The sequence below is a fragment of the Eulemur rufifrons genome, chromosome 7 (genome assembly GCF_041146395.1).
Source record: "Eulemur rufifrons isolate Redbay chromosome 7, OSU_ERuf_1, whole genome shotgun sequence".
Lineage (NCBI taxonomy): Eukaryota > Metazoa > Chordata > Mammalia > Primates > Lemuridae > Eulemur > Eulemur rufifrons.
Window position 1 is genome coordinate 140,430,384 of NC_090989.1, and position 20,829 is coordinate 140,451,212.

At 46.2% G+C, this 20,829-nt stretch overlaps 2 protein-coding genes across 3 annotated transcripts in view; both read right to left on the reverse strand.

Annotated features, from left to right (window-relative positions):
* The window catches only part of GLB1 (galactosidase beta 1), an 85,553-nt gene extending 65,655 nt beyond the window's left edge, over positions 1-19,898 (reverse strand). Inside the window, exons 1-2 of the mRNA XM_069473373.1 lie at positions 19,743-19,898; positions 3,500-3,669 (exon numbers count right to left, since the gene is read on the reverse strand). Of these exons, the coding sequence (XP_069329474.1) occupies positions 3,500-3,669; positions 19,743-19,817 (245 nt within the window). The 5' untranslated portion in view covers positions 19,818-19,898. The remainder of the gene's footprint in view (positions 1-3,499; positions 3,670-19,742) is intronic.
* On the reverse strand, positions 14,889-19,512 carry TMPPE (transmembrane protein with metallophosphoesterase domain). Of its 2 annotated transcripts, none has more exons than XM_069473372.1 (2): positions 19,456-19,512; positions 14,889-17,491 (listed from the first exon to the last, which is right to left on the reverse strand). In XM_069473372.1, the coding sequence occupies exon 2, from the start codon at positions 17,381-17,383 to the stop codon at positions 16,040-16,042; it is 1,344 nt and encodes a 447-aa protein (XP_069329473.1). In that variant the 5' UTR covers positions 17,384-17,491; positions 19,456-19,512; the 3' UTR covers positions 14,889-16,039. The 2 variants fall into 2 exon arrangements, with proteins under 2 accessions (XP_069329473.1, XP_069329472.1); XM_069473371.1 differs by having other exon boundaries at positions 19,451-19,494.
* Positions 19,899-20,829: the final 931 nt, after the last annotated feature.

Consider the following 20,829-nt stretch of genomic DNA (forward strand, 5'->3'; position numbering starts at 1 on the left):
GGGGAAAGACTCTAAAATTACAGATTAATTTGTAGATTTTCCCCTGGTAGAGGTACAAATGATTATTTTTATATAAAGAAGACAACTCCAAAAGCTACTTTCCTTTTTCTTTTTTTTGTAGACAGAGTCTCATTCTGTCACCCTGGGTAGAGTGCAGTGGCATCATAGCTCACTGCAACCTCAAACTCCTGGGCTTAAGCAATCCACCTTCCTCAGCCTCCCAAGTAGCTGGGACTACAGGTGTGTGCCACAATGCCCAGCTGATTTTTTTTTTTTTTTTTCTATTTTTAGTAGAGACAGGGTCTTGTTCTTGCTCGGGTTGGTCTCGAACTTCTGAACTCAAGCAATCCTCCTGCCTCAGCCTCCCAGAGTGCTAGGATTACAGGCATGCACCACCACACCCAGCCCAAAAGTTACTCTTTCATACATTCCTTTTTAAGATATTGACCAGGTTTTTGGTTTTTTTTTTTTTCCCAGAGACAGGGTCTCACTCCGTCACCCAAGGTATGGTGGCGTGATCATAGCTCGCATCAACCTTGAAGTCCTGGCTTCAAGGGATACTCCCACCTCAGCCTCTGGAGTAACTAGGGATACAGGCACACACAACCATGCCTGGCTAATTTTTAAAATTTTTTTTGTAGTGACCGGGTCTCTCTATATTGCTCAGTCTGGTCTCCAACTCCTAGCCTCAAGCGATCATCCTGGCTCAGCCTCCCAAAGTGCTGGGATTACAGGCATGAGCCACTGTGCCCAGCCTAGTTTAATCTCTAAAGACAGATTTATTTCAGCATGCCTTTCCTGGCTGACTATAAACCTTCCTTCCTCTTTGAATTCCCCTTTGAATTAGCTTTACTATTTGGCTACTTTCCCCTGTAATGAGTTAAATAAATTTTTGACACATGTTCATAAGTCATGCTTTTAGCTTTTTATAATTGTGCTTTGTGTAAATAATTGGACTGAGGTCCTCTGTGGAAAATAAGGGTAAATTGCTCAAAATTCCAGCTCTCCTACGTGAATTTCTGAGCTGTCTGTAGAACTACAGACCCATAGGACAAACAGACCTTCCCCTTTGGCAGCTTCTCGGGAAGAGGCCTGGTTATAAATTTTCATAGCAGCTATGCAAGCTAATCAAACGTGGTGGGGACAGTTTAAAAAGAGAAATATATATCAATGGTGGCACATTAACTTGAAAATTTATCAAAACAACCTTTATTTTTTTATTTTTTTATTTTTTTATTTTTTTTGAGACAGAGTCTCACTCTGTTGCCCAGGCTAGAGTGAGTGCCGTGGCGTTAGCCTAGCTCACAGCAACCTCAAACTCCTGAGCTCAAGCGATCCTCCTGTCTCCGCCTCCCGAGTAGCTGGGACTACAGGCATGCACCACCATGCCCGGCTAATTTTTTTTTCTATATATATATTTTTAGCTGTCCATATAATTTCTTTCTATTTTTAGTAGAGATGGGGTCTCGCTCTTGCTCAGGCTGGTCTCGAACTCCTGAGCTCAAACGATCCGCCCACCTCGGCCTCCCAGAGTGCTAGGATTACAGGCGTGAGCCACCGCGCCCGGCCCAAAACAACCTTTAAAGAAACTGTGTGCCATGACAAAAAAAAAAAAAAACTCAGCACAGTGTAAACTTTAAAAAAGCAAAAAAAAAAAAAAAAAAAAAAAACCAAAAAAACCCAGAGTTACATGAACATTAATTCCTATTCTATAAATATTATATATGCCTATGCAAGGCTTAGGAAAAATGAAAATATCTTGCTAAAGTAGTAAGAGGTATCCTTATTTTTTGAAAAATAACTTTTAATAAAAGTAGAAAAACCTCCAACTCCTCTGTCCTTCTGACAGATGATTTTGTCAGGAGTAGCATGGCAAGAGGGAAAATGACCAAGCCTCCTACCTACAGCCTGGGAGACCACTTGATATGTGAAGCCACGCATTCCCATCACAGATGTCTCTTTGAAGACCCCAGCTTGTGTCCTTTTTCATGATCCAATGATTTCAGGGTCCCCCCGAGCTCAGTGTCAAACTACAAACAGGTAAACTCAGGTTCCCTCTGCCAGTGGCCTTGGAACCAGAATCGTGAGTGGGATTCTCCCTGTCTGTCTTGGGAAGCTGCCTCTGAGTTCCCTCACCCATCCTCTTTAAACAGCTATCGGCAATCAATCCACATCTGCCCTGCAGAAAGCAGAGCGGCCAACCACCCCAGCTGTCTTCCCAGTGACTTCACAAGAGCAGAAGAGATGAAGAGAGATAGCTATGGAGGTAATTCTATACTCTGAGGTTGTACAATTACCCCAGCAGAACCACAGAGATAAATTGGGTTTTAGAAATCTACCTAAAGTCTAAAGCCATGTCACCCTGAACGTGCCAATCTTGTCTAATCTCAAAAGCTAAGCAAGGTCGGGCCTGGTTAGTACTCAAGGGGGAAGAATCTACCTAAGGACAAGCCTTATTCCCTGCTGGGACTCAGAAAACAGTACCCCAAAGTACGGCACCTTGGCCTGCTGAGTACTTTGCACTGAAGGAGATTAGAAGGCCTCAGAAGCGACGTTTCTCTCCCGGATCTTCCCCTGCCCTCCTGACCCCCACCCCCCTTCTCTAGAACCCCTCTCCCCTAAACCAAGCCATAAAACCTAGAAAAATCACTGTCTCCGTTCTTCCCTGGGGTCTTGCTCTATACCCAGGAGGAGGGACTGCTGTCTAGAGAGGCCAAGAAGAGTGTCCGTCAACAGACAGGTCTTGCTGGGTTTCGCCACCAGCCCATTAACATGAGCTCACACCCTTTTGTCCAATCACATTTTTAATGGCTACCCATTCTTCATCAAACCTAAGCACAAAAACAGTTTTTCCTGGGTCTCTGGGTCTTCATTTCTAAAGGCTCTTGTGTCATGTAAAACTTTGATTATATAAATTTGTTGTGCTTTTCTCTTGTTAACCTGTCTTTTGTTATAGGAGTGTCAGCTGTGACCCTTATGATGGGTGACAGAAAGTATCACATCTTTCTACCTCTACACCCTGGGAGCTGAGAAAAGTTATGGCTGTCTAGGGTCACATCTTATGCTACGGCTGCCTATGTGCCTTATGTTCAAATCCTAGCTGGACCCGATCAAAGATTTGAGCTTGGGAAAATTTCACTTTCACCAGCTATAAGCGGAAACAGTAATACCAACCTCAGAGAAATGGAATCATTCGTGTAAAGTGCCCTGCACCTGGTAAGTGCTCAATCATTGCTACTTCCCCTTGCCTTTTCTCCCCATCTTGCCTTTTTAAGCTGATATGTATTTATTTTATGACTTCTGGTGACAAAATTCAAGATTGGAAGCAGTGGTTATCCAAAGAAAGGCCAGTCCGACTCATGACACGCCCTTCCCAGAACGCCACCCTGGACTAGCTCCCATTTCTGAGCAAAGCAATAGCTGCACTGAGAATGCAGCTGGACCTATCTCCAGCGTGGCTGTCCAGGCCCAGGTGAGAGCCACGTGCCCTCCTACTCACGTCTGGATGGCGTTCAGTCCAGCCATCTTCATCTTCAGCAGCCGATCCTTCCAGTAGAAGCGGGGCACGCGGGAGTAGTGAATACTTCCTGAGATGTAGCGAAACGGCTGGCCATCCTTGAGGAAGCGGTCCCGGTTGTAGTCAATCTCGAACGTCTTCTGGGAGGCATTCTACGGAGCAAGCATGGGACACATGAGAACTTCCACCTTCTGTATTTCCGAAGCAGACACTTTGACAGTGGCAGGTGATTCCTGCCTATTTAATCTACGTAACGTGCTGATGGAGTTAATGCTTGGTTCCTGGGCTATCAAACAAAGCACTGCTAAGCCAGGTCCACCATGTGCACTCAGGTAACAGAAATCATCAAGGAGGATTCACATACAGGATTCCACAAGGCTTAGTTTCCAGAGGCTGGCACCAATCTGACAATCAGTGGCTGAGATGACATTCCAGTGTGCCGTTCACGGGGCTTAGGAAGAGAACACACACACACACACACACACACACACACAGCGGTGGCTGTGACCTGCGTGAGCACTGGATGTGCCTCAACAGTAATGTCACTGGGTTCACCAACACCCATTAATTAAACTCTAAATGGCCAGGGGTGGTAGCTCACACCTGTAATCCTAGTACTCTGGGAGGCCCAGGCAGGAAGATCACTTGAAGCCAGGAGTTTGAGATTAGCCTAGGCAATGGCACGATGCCATCTCTACAAAAAAAATTTAAAAATTAGCTGGGCATGGTGGCATGTGCCTGCAGTCCCAGCTACTCTGGAGGCTGAAGCAGGAGGATCATTTGAGCCCAGGAGTTTTGAGGTTGCAGTGAGCTACGATGATGTCACTGCACTCTAGCCTGGGCCACAGAGTGAAATCCTATCTTGAAAGAAAAGAAAGAAAAGAAAAGAAGGAAGGAAGGAGAGAGAGAAAGAAAGAGACAGAAAGAGAGAAAGAAAAGAAAGAGAGAAAGGAAGGAAGGAAGGAAGGAAGGAAAGAAAGAAAGAAAGAAAGAAAGTTGAAAGTGTAAAATTCAGGACAAAAGCAACAGATTAAAAGTCCAAAGCCCTGAAGCACCATCCTAGGTGTTGCTCTGAGTCCCAGAGTGACCTGGGCACGTTCCCATCTCTAACCCTCCTCTCCTCTGCCGTAACTATTCAGGTATCATACGAAAGGAACCTTAAAACAGTATTTTTCAAATTGTGGGCTGAGACTAGATTTGTGAGCAATAAATTCAATTTGGGTTGGGATATGCATCTTTTTTATATATATATATAGAGAGAGAGAGAGAGAGACAGAGAGAGACAGAGGTTTGCTCTGTAGCCCCAGCTAGAGTGCAGTGATGTTATCATAGCTCACAGCAACCTCAAGTGATCCTCCTGCCTCAGCCTTCCCACTAACTGGGGCTACAGGTGCACATTACCATGCCCAGCTAATTTTTTCCATTTTTAGTAGAGACAGGGTCTTGGGCTTGCTTGGGCTGGTCTTGAACACCTGAGCTCAAGCGATCCTCCTGTCTTGGCGTCCCAGAGTGCTAGGATTACAAGCCTGAGCCACTGCACCTGGCCAGGCATCTTTTTTTAAATGAAAGAATAGGAAATATCAGAGTATATTGTACAAAGTATTACTTTATGAAACTTTTGTTATATATACACATGCAGAGTTGACTATGTATGTATGTCGCTACTGGGTTGCAATGTATTTCTATCAGTCAAATAAAATTTCAAGAAACACTGTTTTGGAGTCCCTTCAGAGTTAAAGTGACATGATTTGAAAGGGAAGATCTCAAAGGGGAGCCAACTGTTAGACAGAGTGGAACACTGCCCTCTGGTGGACAAGAAAGGAAGCAACAGGCCACAGGTGCCAACAGGAGTAGGCTTACAATAAATCATCCATTTAATAATTAGTGTCCTGCATCATTAGTAAGATTCCTTGTGCATCTTTAGGCTTTCAAAGGTCACAATACTAGCTTTAGTCATGGCAGCATCTCAGTTCACGGTAGCTTTGGAGGTTGCCATTGAAGTCATATCTGGAAACAATTGTGAGAGCATGCATCCTAGATCACACATGGCCTGAAACCCACCTGGGGAGTGGAAGTTAAGCAACTCAGAGCAGAATGCATAAGGGTAAATGACAGCTTCATTGTGTGTGGGTTACATCTCAAAAAGCTAACACAAACAAACACATAAATAATTTAAGAATCATTTTTCTAAAAGGCCAGTGTCAATTTAATATCACTTTATTTTTCTAGTAAATAAGGCTTTAATTTCCATTCAAAGGCAAGAAACTCACAGAAAGATAAAAATTATTTCTTATACCAGGTGTCCCAATAGATGATTTTGAAAATATCCTCATAGTATGTATGTGACTAAGTGTCAAATAAGGGGTCCCCACAAGTTCCTCGAGTTCATAGGTGGCCCATGAGAGGGGACAATTCTTTGGACAGGTAGAAAGGAAGCAGAGCAACTTCAGGCAGGACTGCGAGAAGGGTAGGGCTGTTGGAACTCCACTCGTCCAGGGGAAGCAGTTCAGAGGAGCATGAGACAAAGCTGGCGAGAAATGATGGTGGCAGACAACGGAATCTAGCCTTTGTCTAGCAGGTAGTGGGGCACCATCTCTGTCCCCAGTCAACCTCAGAGTCCAGCCTAAATATCTCCCTTTCATCCATCTACAAACATTACCAAGCACCTACTATGTGCTGAGTAATCCCAGAGGGGCAGCACACAGATGTGGCCACAACCCACATGAAGCTTCGTCTAGCCTGGAAGAAACGTAAGGGCTAACACAGTGAGGGGTCTGGGTGGGGAAGCAGGTCTTAAAGCAGGAAGCTGCAGAAATAAATGGCATGGAACCCAGGCCTGGGGTGGAGGGCAAGTTTCCCAGAGGAAGAAACACGCCAAACTGTGCTTCTCAATCTTGGCCGCTCATCAGAATCACCTATGCAAGCTTTTAAAAACAGCAACATCGGGCCTCTCCCTGCTGGACATTCAGATTTTAATTGGTCTTTGGAGAAACCCAGGCATTGGTATTTCTTAAAGCTGCCCAGGTGCTGTAACGTGCAGCCAGGGCTGGGAACTGCTGGCCTCAGCGAAGGCCTAGGGTTGGGGGCAGTTAGCCCAGGGGGAAGGCAACCAATGGAGAAAACCGCGTGTGAGGCCCGGGCTGGGGAGGGCAGGATGGCAGCGCGCAAGCCACAGAGCCTCGAGTCAGATAAAACGTGGCAGCTGCTGAGCCGGAGGCGGCGGCAGGGGCCAGACTGAAGAGCCCTCAAGTCCAGGTTCAAGGCTTGGACTTCATGCCAAGAGCCATGGAGAACAAGTGAAATGAAAGAATGGTAGGAACAGGTGTGTTTTCAACTGTTCAGCACTGTGGCCTTTTCCTGAGGGGGTTAAAAGGACAGCAGCGACGTGGGCCACAGTGGGGACGGTCGGGCCGGCAGTGGGCAGGAGGAAGACCCACAGGGCTGGGGCTGGTTAGATACGAGGCCCTGGGGCTAACCTGAAGAAGCTTCTACTTGCCTCAGGGAAAAATCTGAGCATCAAAAAGAGAGAGCGAGAAAGACTTAAAAGACACATCAACCGGAAAAAACCACTACTGCATGGGTATTAACAACCATGAGTTCATAATACACAGAAGAAAAAATTCATCGGTTACCTTTGGAGACGGCTAGAGTACCATCTCATTACTCTGAACAGTGACAAAGACAGAGACAGAGCCAAGCAGTTTACTTCCCCTCCACAACAAACCGTATTTCAGGGTAACCAAAAAGTAGACAATAGAAAATTCTTCACAGGATCTCAGCTAATAAATGCAGAGGAATGACAGAATCTGAAAAACATCCTTTTCTAATACTTAGTAAAATGGATTTAAGCTATAATCATCAATAGATGCTAAAACCATTAGAAAGACTGATGGAAATTTTATAAAGAAAGATTGGGCAGATTCCATGTGATCCCTCTGCTCAATTTCAGCCTCAGTAGAAGAGGAACAAGCAGACATTCTCTCTCATGTTATGATTCAAATACAGTCCCACAAGGAAGTGGTCCTCATTATTGAACCTAAATCACAATTAAACTTGAATTTAGCAATACCAAAGCAGCAATAAGCCAACTGCAAAATGTGGGACATTCTAAAAGCCCAATGATCCAGGTCAGTTGTTCCAACAAATCAACAGTATTAAAAAAAAAAAAAAAGGAGGGGTCAGGCATGGTGTCTCATGCCTGTAATCCTAGCACTCTGGGAGGCCGAGGCGGGTGGATCACTAGAGGTCAGGAGGTCGAGACCAGCCTGAGCAAGGACGAGACCCTGTCTCTACTAAAAATAGAAAGAAATTATCTGGACAACTAAAAATATACAGAAAAAATTAGCCGGGCATGGTGGCGCATGCCTGTAGTCCCAGCTACCAGGGAGGCTGAGGCAGAAGGATTGCTTAAGCCCAGGAGTTTGAGGTTGCTGTGAGCTAGGCTGACGCCATAGTACTCTAGCCTGGGTGACAGAGTGAGACTCTGTCTCAAAAAAATAAAAATAAAAGAAAGGGAGTATTCTTGGAAAATGAAAGAGATCTTAAGTGGAATAACAAACTAATGCAATGTGTAAACCTGGTTTGGATCCCGATTCTAACAAACTGTAAAAACACACTGAGATAGGAAAAATCTGAACATAGACTGGGCATTAGATAGTATTAAAAGAATTACCACCAATTCCGTTACATACAACAATTGCATGGTGATTATACAAAAGAAAAAAAATGCCCTCATCAGTTAGTGATAGATACAGAAACCTTTATAGGTGGAATGACATGATGTCTGAAATTTGCCTTAAAATAATAGACACCAAAAAGAAAAAGAGCAAACAAAAAAAGTAAATGACATGTATAGCAAAATGGATCTCTGCTGAAGTTAGGAGGTGGGGACATGTGTATTCTGTCTGTACTTTTGGAAAGTTTCATAATAAAAAGTTTTTTAAAAATGCATTTACCTCCCCCCCCAATTTCCTCCAAAATGTATTTACAAAGTACATTTTTAAAAACTGCAACACTGTTTAAACCAAATTTCACTTCAAAATAATAAGCCTTATTACAGGAGGAAAAAAAATATGTTCAAAAAGACTTGTAAAAAATGTTCATAGCTTTATTCTTAATAGAACAAAACTGGAAAAAACCCAATTGTCTATAAACAAGAAAATGGGTAAATAAACTATGGTATATTCATATGATAGACTACAACTCAGCAATAAAAAAGGACAAACTGCTAATGAAATGGATAAATCCCAAATGCTGATTGAAAGAAGCCTTATACAAAAATGTTCATATTGCATGAACCTATTTATATGATGTTCTAGAAAAGGCAACCTAATCTATGGTGGGGGGTTGAAATCAGAATAATTGTCAATAGTGGGAAACTGGTGGCAGGTACTACCTGGGAAGGACACAAGGGAACTTTCTGGGATAATGGTAATGTTCTATAGCTCGGTAACGGTTTTTGCTTATGCAGGTGTAGGCATTTGTTAAAACTCATCATATAGTACACTTAAGATATGTGCATTTCATTGTATGTAAATTTTACCTTGGGGAAAATAGTCCATAAACAAATATTGACCTCTAGTTAATGATATGCATGGTGAAGTTTTTTTTTTGGGGGGGGGTGGCACTGATGTCTGTAACTTACTTTGACATGCATCCAATCCATAACATGGATTGACAGATGACTGAGAGTAACATGTTTTTGTTTTTGAGACAGGGTCTCAGCCTCTCGAGTAGCTGGGACTACAGGAACATGCCACCACACTTGGTTTTTCAACTCTGTTTGAAAATTTTCTTAGAAAAATGTTGATGCAAATAAAAAAGTGCACTAATGACATAAATTACGGTTTTATGGTATGTGCATTGCATATGCATGCATGTATATATGCACAGACATCCATGATGAAATATTATGCAGCTCCTGAAAGTAATGAGGTACTCTACTTTTGCCACTGTGGGAAGATCTTGATACACATAGGGTGAGAAGAAAAGATAGAGAATTGTTTTTATTTTTATGTATGTATTTATTTATTTATTTTAGAGACAGGGTCTCCTCGCTCTGTCACCTGAGCGCAGTGGCATCATCATAGCTCACTGCAACATCAAACTCCTGGGCTCAAGTGATCCTCCTGCCCTGGCCTCTAATGCTAGGATTGCAGGCACTGAACTTGATTTTTAAAACATACCTACAGGCCCGGCGCAGTGGCTCATGTCTGTAATCCTAGCACTCTGGGAGGCCGAGGTGGGCGGATTGTTTGAGCTCAGGAGTTCGAGTTGCAGCCTGAGCAAGAGTGAGACCCCATCTCTACTAAAAATAGAAAGAAATGATCTGGACAGCTAAAAATATATATAGAAAAATTAGCCGGGCATGGTGGCGCATGCCTGTAGTCCCAGCTACTTGGGAGGCTGAGGCAGAAGGATCGCTTGAGCCCAGGAGTTTGAGGTTGCTGTGAGCTAGGCTGACGCCACGGCACTCACTCTAGCCCAGGCAACAGAGTGAGACTCTGTCTCAAAAAAACAAAAAAAAGTAAAAAAAATAAATAATAAATATGTGTGTATATATATGTATATATATCAGTTTAAAACATACCTACATCAGCTGCAGCTCTGTGGATAATCTTGTGCGAGCTCAGTGTGCTTTGTGCTGACAGTGTCTCAACCCACACTCACACCTCAGGTCTTTTGTCTTCCTGCCACATACCAGGGGAACCCGGCTCGGCCCAGGAGCCCAGGAGCGCTGGGAAGTCGATGCCCCTGGGGGCAACCCTCAACCAATGGGGGACAGAAAGGGTGGATAACTGCACTCTCTTGTCTTTTAGGCAGACAATTCTGTGCACTTTTCAGGAGGTATTGGCAGAATCACATCTCTGTTGCCCAGAGTGATAACCATTATACACGTTCTTGTATAGGTTGATCCTTCTGTTCCTTGGTCCTGTGCTTCTGGATCACTTCTCAAACCATCTGCACCCAATGTTCCACTTCCAGAGGAATGCAAATTAAGACAATTGGTACCAGGAGTGGCCTAAACAGCAGATCCTCAGGATATTGAGTCTGTACCCAGATTTCTCATATATGTCAAACAGCAACAAGAACCCTATAGCTGGTGCTAAGTGGGGTGGTGCTAGCTCAAATACAAATACTAAGGCCCTCAGCTGTGCTGGACTGGGAGGTGGTGAGGTAGAAGAGGAGGCATCTGCACCAGCTCTACCCCTGGAACGGGGCAGAGGTGGGGGGTTACTGGTAATTGTAAGGAGGGTGAGGTTGGCTGGCTTTTGTTAAGGGATTTGGAAGCTTTGAAGAAAGAGATCAACAGGCCCGGGTCAGCTATCCACTCAGGGCATTCTGTGAATGCCAAAGGCTTCTGTGGCAATGTTTAAAGAGACTCATATCTCCTGCCAGAAAAGTAAAGTCCAGGACTTAAGCATAGGGTCACTGGGAGTGGATCTTCAGGGAGTAGGATATAAGGCTGAGTGGGGGGACATTATTGGTATGGTGTGCTCTCCCATGACTCGTGCATTGCCTTGGTAAAAGCATCTGAGCCCAGTCCCTTCGCTGTTGGGATGGCTCCGTGGAACACAAACACGGGACTGGCCCACAGGAAATGAGGCGAAGATGCCGGGAGTGCCTTGGCATCCTGAGTAAGGTATGGGACGGCTCGAAGAAGTGGGAATGTGAAAATGGTGACCAGAGACTCCATCTGACTATATGCCTCAGGAGCACCCCGAAAAAATATCCCTTCGGTAAGGAATGCACTAGTGAGAGGGCCCAGGCATCCTTGAGATGCCCAGTGGGGCTGTCCTGTGTAGGCAAGGGACAGCAGCAGAAGGTGATGCCAAGGCACTGGGCTCCCTAGTGTCACTGGGGATGACGAGATTCTGGCATAAGCAAGGTGGGACCACTTAACTGTCAGAAGCAAGTGGACACAATTACCACAACGACCAGCAAGGACAGAGTGGCAACCAGGGTGTGTTGACCAGTAGTGATCTTAGGCAATGGCTCATAAACCACAGCATTCCTACGGGGGCATACGGCTGGGCAATCAGCAAGGGTGCCGCTCAATGGGTTTAACATGAAAATATTCAAGAATTCATGAGCAAAAGGCTGATGTCAGCCACTGCAACGGAAAACTGCAGTTCACCCAGTTCCCAGCTTCGAGCCAGTTCTCTGACATACAGCCATTCAGTCACACACTGCAGGGAGGTTGGATGGATCCCTCGAGGAAGGACCCTGCAATGCCACCCCAAGTATGCACAGTAAATATTCCCCCATTCTTCCCCAAAGGGACTTAGGGTGCTGGTGTCCTAAGGAAAGGGGTAACCCCAGACCTTCTGAGGACTGTTGGCTACAGTCTAAACGGACGGTGATGCTGGGGTACTGACGTGCCATCACTCTTAGGGAGGTGGGGATAAAGGGTCCTTGACCCGAGGCCTCTGGCCGTGGGCCCAGCGAGTCGGAGGACCCGTCATACGGTTGTTTCCCTGGTCTGGCGGGCAAGTTGGGATGGCTTCACGGAACAGAGAGCAGAACCTCGCCATGAGGAAAAGCCATTACAGATCAAGTAGAAGTTCTGGAACTGCCCACGCCCACTTGAGATAAATCTGAAGCAAGACCATAACTCTCCTGGAATTGTATTAATAGATATTAGTGCCCCCTCCACAAAGCCTTAAAGGTCATGTCTATCATACTCCCACTCGAATCACCTGTGAGCCCATGCAAACAACCAGATGGTGGGCTACTTAATTAACCACAAGGTAGTTCCCACGGCAGCTATTCTGCAGGTGTGGGATGATTGCTGGGACAGAGCAACACAGCCTCTAGCACTTGGCTTGCAGCTAATGTTCTAATCCTTTCAAACTCTATCAATAAAAACAGATCAAAAGCAGTTTGTTTGAGTAAGCAGGGCAGCAGGTACATTCTGCCTGTGGGCCGAGCTACATCCACTGCCCTGATCTATATCATATGAAAGACCTTGACTGTCAGGACATTTATGGATTGTCATGCTGGTCCGATATGAGTGACACCATGTTATTTGGACCAGGGGGGCAGGGACGAGTCTCTGAAATGGACACCTAGAAAAGCAGCACAGAGGGGATCAGTATGGACAGAGGCAGAAGCAGCCTCACCTTCAGAGATGGCGCATGATTGTGGACTAACGTGGCCAAATGAAATGTGGACAGTCTGCTTCATGGATCCAAAGTGGCCCCTCTCAACATTTAAGGACCTGAGAAGATCCAGCCTAAAGAGCCAGCATCTTTTAAGGTTCCTCTGAGCTATGGTACCATTGACGAAATAAGGCCATCAAGAAATACTGAGAGAGAAGAAGAAAGGGGGGAAGGAGGGGGAAGAGGAGGCGACCTTCAGAGTTTATTCTCCCCAAAACACAAAATTGCTCCGTGTGCAAATTCTACCCCTTCCAAATGAATTGGTGCAGGAACGGAATACTGAAGAGACGTACTTTTATTTCACACTTGCAGGGGCATCAGGATTTACAGTGCATGAGGGCAGAGAAAACAGACAAAATAAAAAGCAATTCCAAAAAAAGCAAAACGCCCACTTTCTCAAGGCCCCCCAGGCATTTACACAGTGCATATAATACTGGATGAAATAAAACACCAGTACAAACAAAACACCCTTGGACCTAATACATATCAGGAACCTAGTACTGACCAATATAATTTTTTAAAGTTATTTACTCAGTTTAGATTATTGCAGTGAATAAGCATCTCTTTAAATAAAAAACATTAAACAACACAATATTTACATCATCAGGAAATATGAACATCTCCCAAGTTTCCTAATCCTCAGGACTAAAAATAATTATATTTGCATTACTTGTGCACAGTCCTTGACTAGAACAAAGAGATAAACGGAGCTCAGTGATATCATCGGTTATGGGTCATGCTGAGTCCGCGGGGACAATCTGTCTTCAGGTCCCTCAGTGCAACTCCAGTAAGCAGCTATTCACTGGATCTCCAACCCCAGCACCCTACACACCCTGTCAACTCACTCCAGAGGCCCCGGGGTGGCAGAGACCCAATCCTCTTAGCCTGCAAGCACCCGAGAGTTGAGGGAAGAGGCACCAAGGCAAGGAGAGATGAGAGAGGGGAGGGACTGCAAGGGTATTTGCACAAAAGGGCAAGAGAAGAAATATTAACTATAAAACAAACTCTGATTGTGTCAGAGCTAAGAGCCTTTAAAACATCACATCATGGAAGCACCATGACATCAGCCTGGCTGGAGAAGCAAAACAAGTGCAGGTAATGGAGATCATCTCAGCCTGGACAAGAGGAAAACGTGGCTGATCTGCTCTAGCTCACACACTCTATTTTTATTAATTTTGTTTATTTATTCACGATTGCCTTGTGCCAAAAAGATTTTTGTTCAGCATTCCAGAGCACTGTGGATGAAGTGGGTAAGCGACAATGGAAGAGATAGGGAAATGGCAGAATGGAGGGGAAACGAGCACAGCTTGGTCCAGTTCCGATCCTCACCGACTCAGGGACAAGCACAGGTTTGGTTCTGCTCTTCATCTCAGAGGAAAGGTAAGTGCATGGTTTAAAAAAATTAAATTAAAAAATATAAAATAATTCTTAAATATTAAAAACAGACCTAACTTTCCACACAGAAAGAATTATTCCAAGTTAATTTGAAATACCGCTCTGACTGTATTTAGCTTAAACTGCATTCAGACAAAATAACAGAAAAGCAAACTGCATCCAGTGGATTTCATCTTAGTAATAATATTGTTATTGCTATTTTGATTCTGTTATATATACATGTAGCAGGATAAAGTAAATAAATAATTACATCAGATTATTAGGAACTAAAAATTTCAGTGTAAAAAGAGAAACAAATATAAAATCAAAGAAAGTCAAGTAAAAACCTGGTAATCGGGGGTATATGGGAAAGCTCTGTACCTTCCAATTTTGCTATCAACTGAAAACTTCTCTAAAACAATAAAGTCTTAAAAAAAGAAAACCTGCATTCTTCCATTGGAATTGGAAATATTAGTATACACTTAGGATTTTTTTTTTCTCTTTCTGAAAAAGTATTTTATTTCCTAGCAATACCCACTGAAACAGCTTGAAACGATGCCAGCCATGAGCAATCTAACCTGGGTGCTAATATAGCACCTAAACTGTGGTCTGCAAACATTTCCCACTAAAGGAACCAGAGCTGCTTCTTCAAGAAATTAGTTAGTCCAGGCCGGGCGTGGTGGCTCACGCCTGTAATCCTAGCACTCTGGGAGGCTGAGGCGGGTGGATCACTAGAGGTCAGGAGTTTGAGACCAGCCTGAGCAAGAACGAGACCCCGTCTCTACTAAAAATAGAAAGAAATTATCTGGCCAACTAAAAACATATATAGAAAAAAATTAGCCAGGCGTGGTGGCACATGCCTGTAGTCCCAGCTACTCGGGAGGCTGAGGCAGTAGGATCGCTTAAGCCCAGGAGTTTGAGGTTGCTGTGAGCGAGGCTGACGCCACAGCACTCACTCTAGCCCGGGTAACAGAGCGAGACTCTGTCTCAAAAAAAAAAAAGAAATTAGTTAGTCCAAGTCTGTGGCAGAATATGTACAAAATAAGCCTAAAACTATCTTAAATATAAAAACTATTAAGGTCTCATCAAAATGACAGAAGCCTATTTGAAGGGGCTCCAACTGGCCAAAGATGGGATATTTTGAGCATCAAAATATCACTTCAATGAATTAAAAAACATCTGATATATAAAAATATCCAAATTCATAATGCTACTCCCACTCACCCAAAAGACAAGCTTATCAATCACCCTTGGAGGTTGCTGTGGTACCAGCTCATTATTCTAGAAATTAATGAATAAAGTGAAAAAAATCTAGCATCTATCTTGCCTTTGCTAAAGACTTTTTCAGAGTAACAAAACAATTGAGGAGAATTCTTTGCAGAAGAACTACAGCTAGTAAATGCAGAAGAAATGATGGAATTTTTTTTAAAAAAATCACCATTTTGCAGCCCAGTGAAATAATGACATTAGTCAACATTCACCAACGACTGCTGAAACATGAGATGAAAAGATGATGAGCAACTCTCTGTTGGAGGGATCAAGCTGAGAACACCTGGGCCCACCTGGGTCAATCTTAGCATCACTGTAGCAATGAAGTCTTCCTACCAGAAACGGAAGATATCGAACCTCAATCTATCCAGCCTCTACCTCTAACCCTTACAGAGCTCCAGTTCTACCAGTTCACAGAAAATATGAGGGATAGTAGAACACGTTAAGCAATCCCAAAATCCAAAATGTAGGAAATCCTAAGACATACGACCCAGATAACTTGAGTAACTAAATGACATAAAATAAGGGCAAGAAGGATGTTATAGACTCACTGTGAGAGTCAGGCTTGTGTCCAAGGGTGCACTGGCAGGGCTGGGCAGGAGAGGCCAGAGGGATAAAGCAGGCAAGTGACTCTGCAGCAGGACAAGGTGGAGAGCAAGGGCAGGACGGAGGTGAGCAGGGCAGGGCAGGGCAGAGGCGCGCACAGGGCAGGACTGGTTCAGGGAGCCCGCTGCAGGATGAGCTCCGTAATCTCTGCCCGGCTCCCCAACCTCATGGGTATCCCATAGTAGGCTGTGCCTGGGCTGACATATACAAATGTAGCCTGGGCCACCTGGTAAAGACCAGCAAAAAAGGGGTTCAGGAGATAGGCTGCCACGTTCAAGGGGAAGATTTGCCCAGCATGCGTGTGCCCAGAAAGGATCAGGTTAATGTCTGGCCGAGCCTGGAGGGCTCTTTTGGCAGCCAGGGGCTGGTGAGCTAGCAAGATGATGGTGTGGTCTGGGCTGCAGCCCTTCAGGGCCTTGACAAGATCCATGCCATGGCCAGAGTAGTGCAGGATGTCTGCTTCAATATCGTCCACCCCGGCCAAGCAGATCCAGCCGTCATCTTCACCACCACCACGTTGGGCCCCTGTGGCAGAAATCTTCACGTTCTCATTGTGAAGAGGCTGGACGTGCAGGGATTCCAGCAGCGCAAACCAGTTGCTAACATCTGACGTGTAGTACTCGTGATTGCCTGTGACGAAATAGGTGCCGAGGCGTGAATGAAGCTGGCCCAAAGGAGCAACAGCTTTCCGCAGGACCGAGGCTTCCGAATCAGAGAGGTCACCCACGATCACTGTGATGTCTGGTTCCAGTACATTCACCATCCTCACAAACATCTCCATCTTTGTCCTGCCCACCGTGGGGCCCAAGTGGATGTCTGAGAGGAGCGCGATCTTGAGGTTGTTCATAGAGGGGGGCAGCTGATCAATGGGCACCTCCACGGTTTTCACAGCTGGAGGTTGGGCAGCATTCAGAAGTCCTGCCACACTGAGCACGGCGGTCACTGCTACTGCCAGGGCGGGCCTGAGCACCAGCTTCCTTGTCTTGTCAAGACTGCCCACAACCCTACCACTGTGCCAGGCCAAGAGCTGATAGGCTTGCTCCATGCTGCTGAGGATGCAGAGAAAGAAGAGCATGATGATGTAAGCACCCAGGCAGGAGCAGGCTGCCAAGGAAAAGAGATAAGGCTCCTCAGCCACTAAAAAAATCATGGTGAAGAAACTGGAATGGGCCAGGACCAGAAATGCCAGAACCACCACCTTCCAGAGCTGAAAACAGGTTGACTCCGCGGCTGGGGAGTGGCAGAGGTTGCTCACTGTGCTACGCCAGATGTAGAGAGAGCCAATGAGCATGAGCGAATTGACAAACAGGGCGAGCTGCAGGCGAAACAGCCAACGCCAGGCCCTGAGCTCAAGGCTCTCAGCTAGACAGGAGCGAGAGACGATCATGGACACGAAGACAGTGACAGCAGCCAGGGCGGCCTTCGAGCCTAGGGACAGCTGCCTGAAGACGGCCATTTTCTCTGTTCCTAGAAGGGTCCCCCACCAGTTCTGTGCAGGAGGGCTCTGGAAATGAATTCCTTAGAAAGGACAGTGGCCAAGGAGAGGTTTCCAGGTCAACTCCGCCTGCAACCAGGAACCGGCATCAGCTTTGTGGGATATTAGAGGGTCCTTATACCCATTCAAAACCTGAAGGCCATTTACATCGCCCAACCCACCCTGAATCCAAGCCACTCAAATACCAGTCACTTACTAGCTAAAGTTTATTATTCAAACACAAACACACAGGGATGTGATGTGATGAGCAGTTTTCAGGGTTTTTTTTACTGTTTTTTTATATGTTTAAAGTTTCTCCACAAAGAACATGTACTTCTTTATAAAAAAAACATTATTCTAAAAGTGGTTCTCAAAGTCTGGTCTGGGGAAACCCTTTCGGGGGTCCACTTAGTCAAAATTATTTTCCAAATAATACTAGGCCATTGCTGCCTTTTCCATTCTCTCTCTCATGAGTGTGCAGTGGAGTTTTCCAGAGACTGTGTGACATGTGATGACAACAGACTGAATGCAGAAGTAGACATGAAAATCTGTCTTCTCTTAAGACAGACATGAAAGAGACTTGTAGAAATGTAAAACAATACAACTCGTCACCCTAAAATTTTGGGAGAAATTATTTTTCACAAAAATATAGTTTATTAACATGTAATAGATTTATTATTTCTTAGTTAGTAAATATTTTTAAAATTTTTCTTAATTTCTAGGACAGTTAAAGTTTGAGAATCGCTGTTCTAAAGAAATGCAAACCAAGAAATAACAGAAAGCTAGCCTGCTGGCATCTTTCTTCATCTCTAGGCACGGCAGTGCAGGAGGCACACCTGCCGTGAGAATTCCTGGGGTGATGCCAGCCTTTATGTGTGGGCCATAGGTATGGCAGCCACAGGGCATCCACCCAAAGACACTGCACAAGACTGATAAGCTAATGTCACACTGAAGGCTGCCCTGTCCACCTGCTCCTCATTCATAAATCTTTAATCTCTCCCCCAACCACCCCCAGATAATGGTTAAGATCTGCCTTTTCCCCACCCCCCTTACTCTGCCACTGTTCTGAACTATTCCCCAATTCCACCTTTACCAGTGGTTCTCACAGCTGGCTAGCTCTGACCCCCAAGACTCCTCCAGGTCTCCCTGACAAGAAAATTCCGTCTACCAAAAAAAAAAAAAGAAAGAAAGAAAGAAAAGAAAAGAAAGACAAAATTGGGGCAGGAGAACCACAGACGAGGTGGAGAGGGTGTAGCAAGTACTCAATTTGAGGTGACCTTTTCCCAAAATGAAAACACATTCAGCAGCTGTTTCCCAAATACTTAAAATTTTCAACCTTTGCTTTAGACAAACGTATGACTTTTCTTTGCCCTAGGCAAACCTTTTATCAAAGAATGTAACTTACAAGTCACAGGCTCAAATTCCACCATCTGGTACTTAAAATATGCCCCAGACTCAGGCCACCTAAACTCTGGAGGAACCAAAGTTGGTTCGCTGAACGTGCAGAGGAGAAGCTGCCCGTTTTGATGACCACCTCTCCTTCCCTCAGATGTGATGCCAACCTCCCCAGGCAGCGCTTCGGAACCCGCAGGCCGCCGCCTCAGCTCGGACAGGTGGAGTGAGGCTGTCCTCCCTCTCCCACCAGACGTGCACGCCCCTGCACCCCACCCACTCCCCTCGCCAAACTTCCCTCCATCAACGCTGCCGCCCCCCTGCGACCTGCCCCTTCCCACCCTCAACCTGGGCCGTCAACCCCTGAAATAAAACGGTCCCATGAATGTGATGCAAACCCCAAGCCAAAAAGCAGGCGGCGAGGAGTGGGGAGAAGGGAACGAGATGTCTGAAAAGGGGAATCACCGCGAAGAAAAACAATCCAATGTTCCCATTGCAGGGGCCTCTCCTGACCCCATTTTTCTCCTTCCGGAGAGCTCCGCAGAGCGCGAATGGGCAAGGGAGGGCGCCCCAAGCCGAGGCGCCCTCTGATAACCCGAGCAACTTAGAAGCCCCCTCCCGGAAAGCCGAAGTTGGAAAGGGTTAGGCGCTCCTCACCTCACCTCACCCCCTCGTCACACAGACAGGGAAGTGGGTCCCAGCGATCAGGGCGACCGCAGCGGAACACACTAACGCCCCAGCTGCCGGGACGGACGCGCGCCCCGCCCAGCCCGCCCCGGACGGGAGGGCCGGGCCACTGCCTGCGCTCCGCCGGCTGCCTGCCTGCGGGGACACCCAGGGTCCCAGGCTCCCCGCCCCGCAGGACCCCAAGCGGCCGTGGCCGCAGCCCGGTTCCCGACCACCCTGTCCCCTAGCAGTGCGTCCCCGCGCCGGGGTCCCACAGACTTACGCGCAAGTAGCTCGCAGAGCACAGAAGCAGCGGCGCCAGCAGCAGAGAGAAGACGCGAACCAGAACCCCCGGCATGACCACCCTCCAGCCTCGCGGCTCCGCAGTCTGCGCCCAGGACAGCCGCTCGGCGTCACTTGACTAAGGACCCGCCGCCTGGCGCCGCCCCTCGCCGGCCGGGCAGCCAGCCTCGGCGCCTGCTCCGTCCCGCTCTCCGCCCCGCGGCGGCCGAGCAGGGCGGGCTGGGCGGGGCGTGTGGGGCCACGCGCGGCCGCGTGACTCCAGGGTAGTGTTATCTGGATTCTGCCATCCTCTGCCGGAGGGAGATACCATCTGGAATGGGAAGCAGGAGGCCCCACTGTCAGCAGCTTGATAACGGGCCCGGGGGTTGGATATTGACAAGGGTCCCTGGAAGGGGGAAATTGATAACGAAACTTACATGTACTAGGTCGAATCTCGCCTCGCGTATACGGGCTCTTCGGAAAACTCTAAACCAGGGGTCTTCAAAGTACGGTCCCTGGACGAACCACATCGACATCCCCAGGAACTTGTTAGAAATGTAAATTCTGGGATCCCAGGGCAGAAGGTCTGAATCAGAAACTCCAGGTATCTGTATTTTTACAAACTCTGCAGATTATTCCCATGCACGCCAAAGTTTGAGAACCACTGCTCTAGGTTACTGATGAATTTAGAGGTATGGTTCAACTGTGGCAAAATTATTCCCAATACCTGCCCCAAAGCACCAGGGTCTGCAGAATTTTAATTTCATCTTTGGGTTCTGAGTGACAAGAACAGCAACATCTCCCACCTTTCAGTTTTGCATCACATTTCTGGGATGCAGACAGATCTGTCACATGTCGTGAAATAACACATTATTTTTACATTTGAGAAAATGAAGGGTCTCCGTGTGAGTTAACTTATCCAGGCCTTCTGGTTACTACAGAGCTGAGTCTAAAGTTAAAATCTTCCAGGCCGCTTTGCTGCACTCTCTGAAAATACCGCCTTACCCTTACTGTGCAAGCTTTAGCTTCAATCGAAACTTAGTGGAAGAAATTTTAGGGAAATTGCTTTGTGTGTGTGTGTTTGTGTG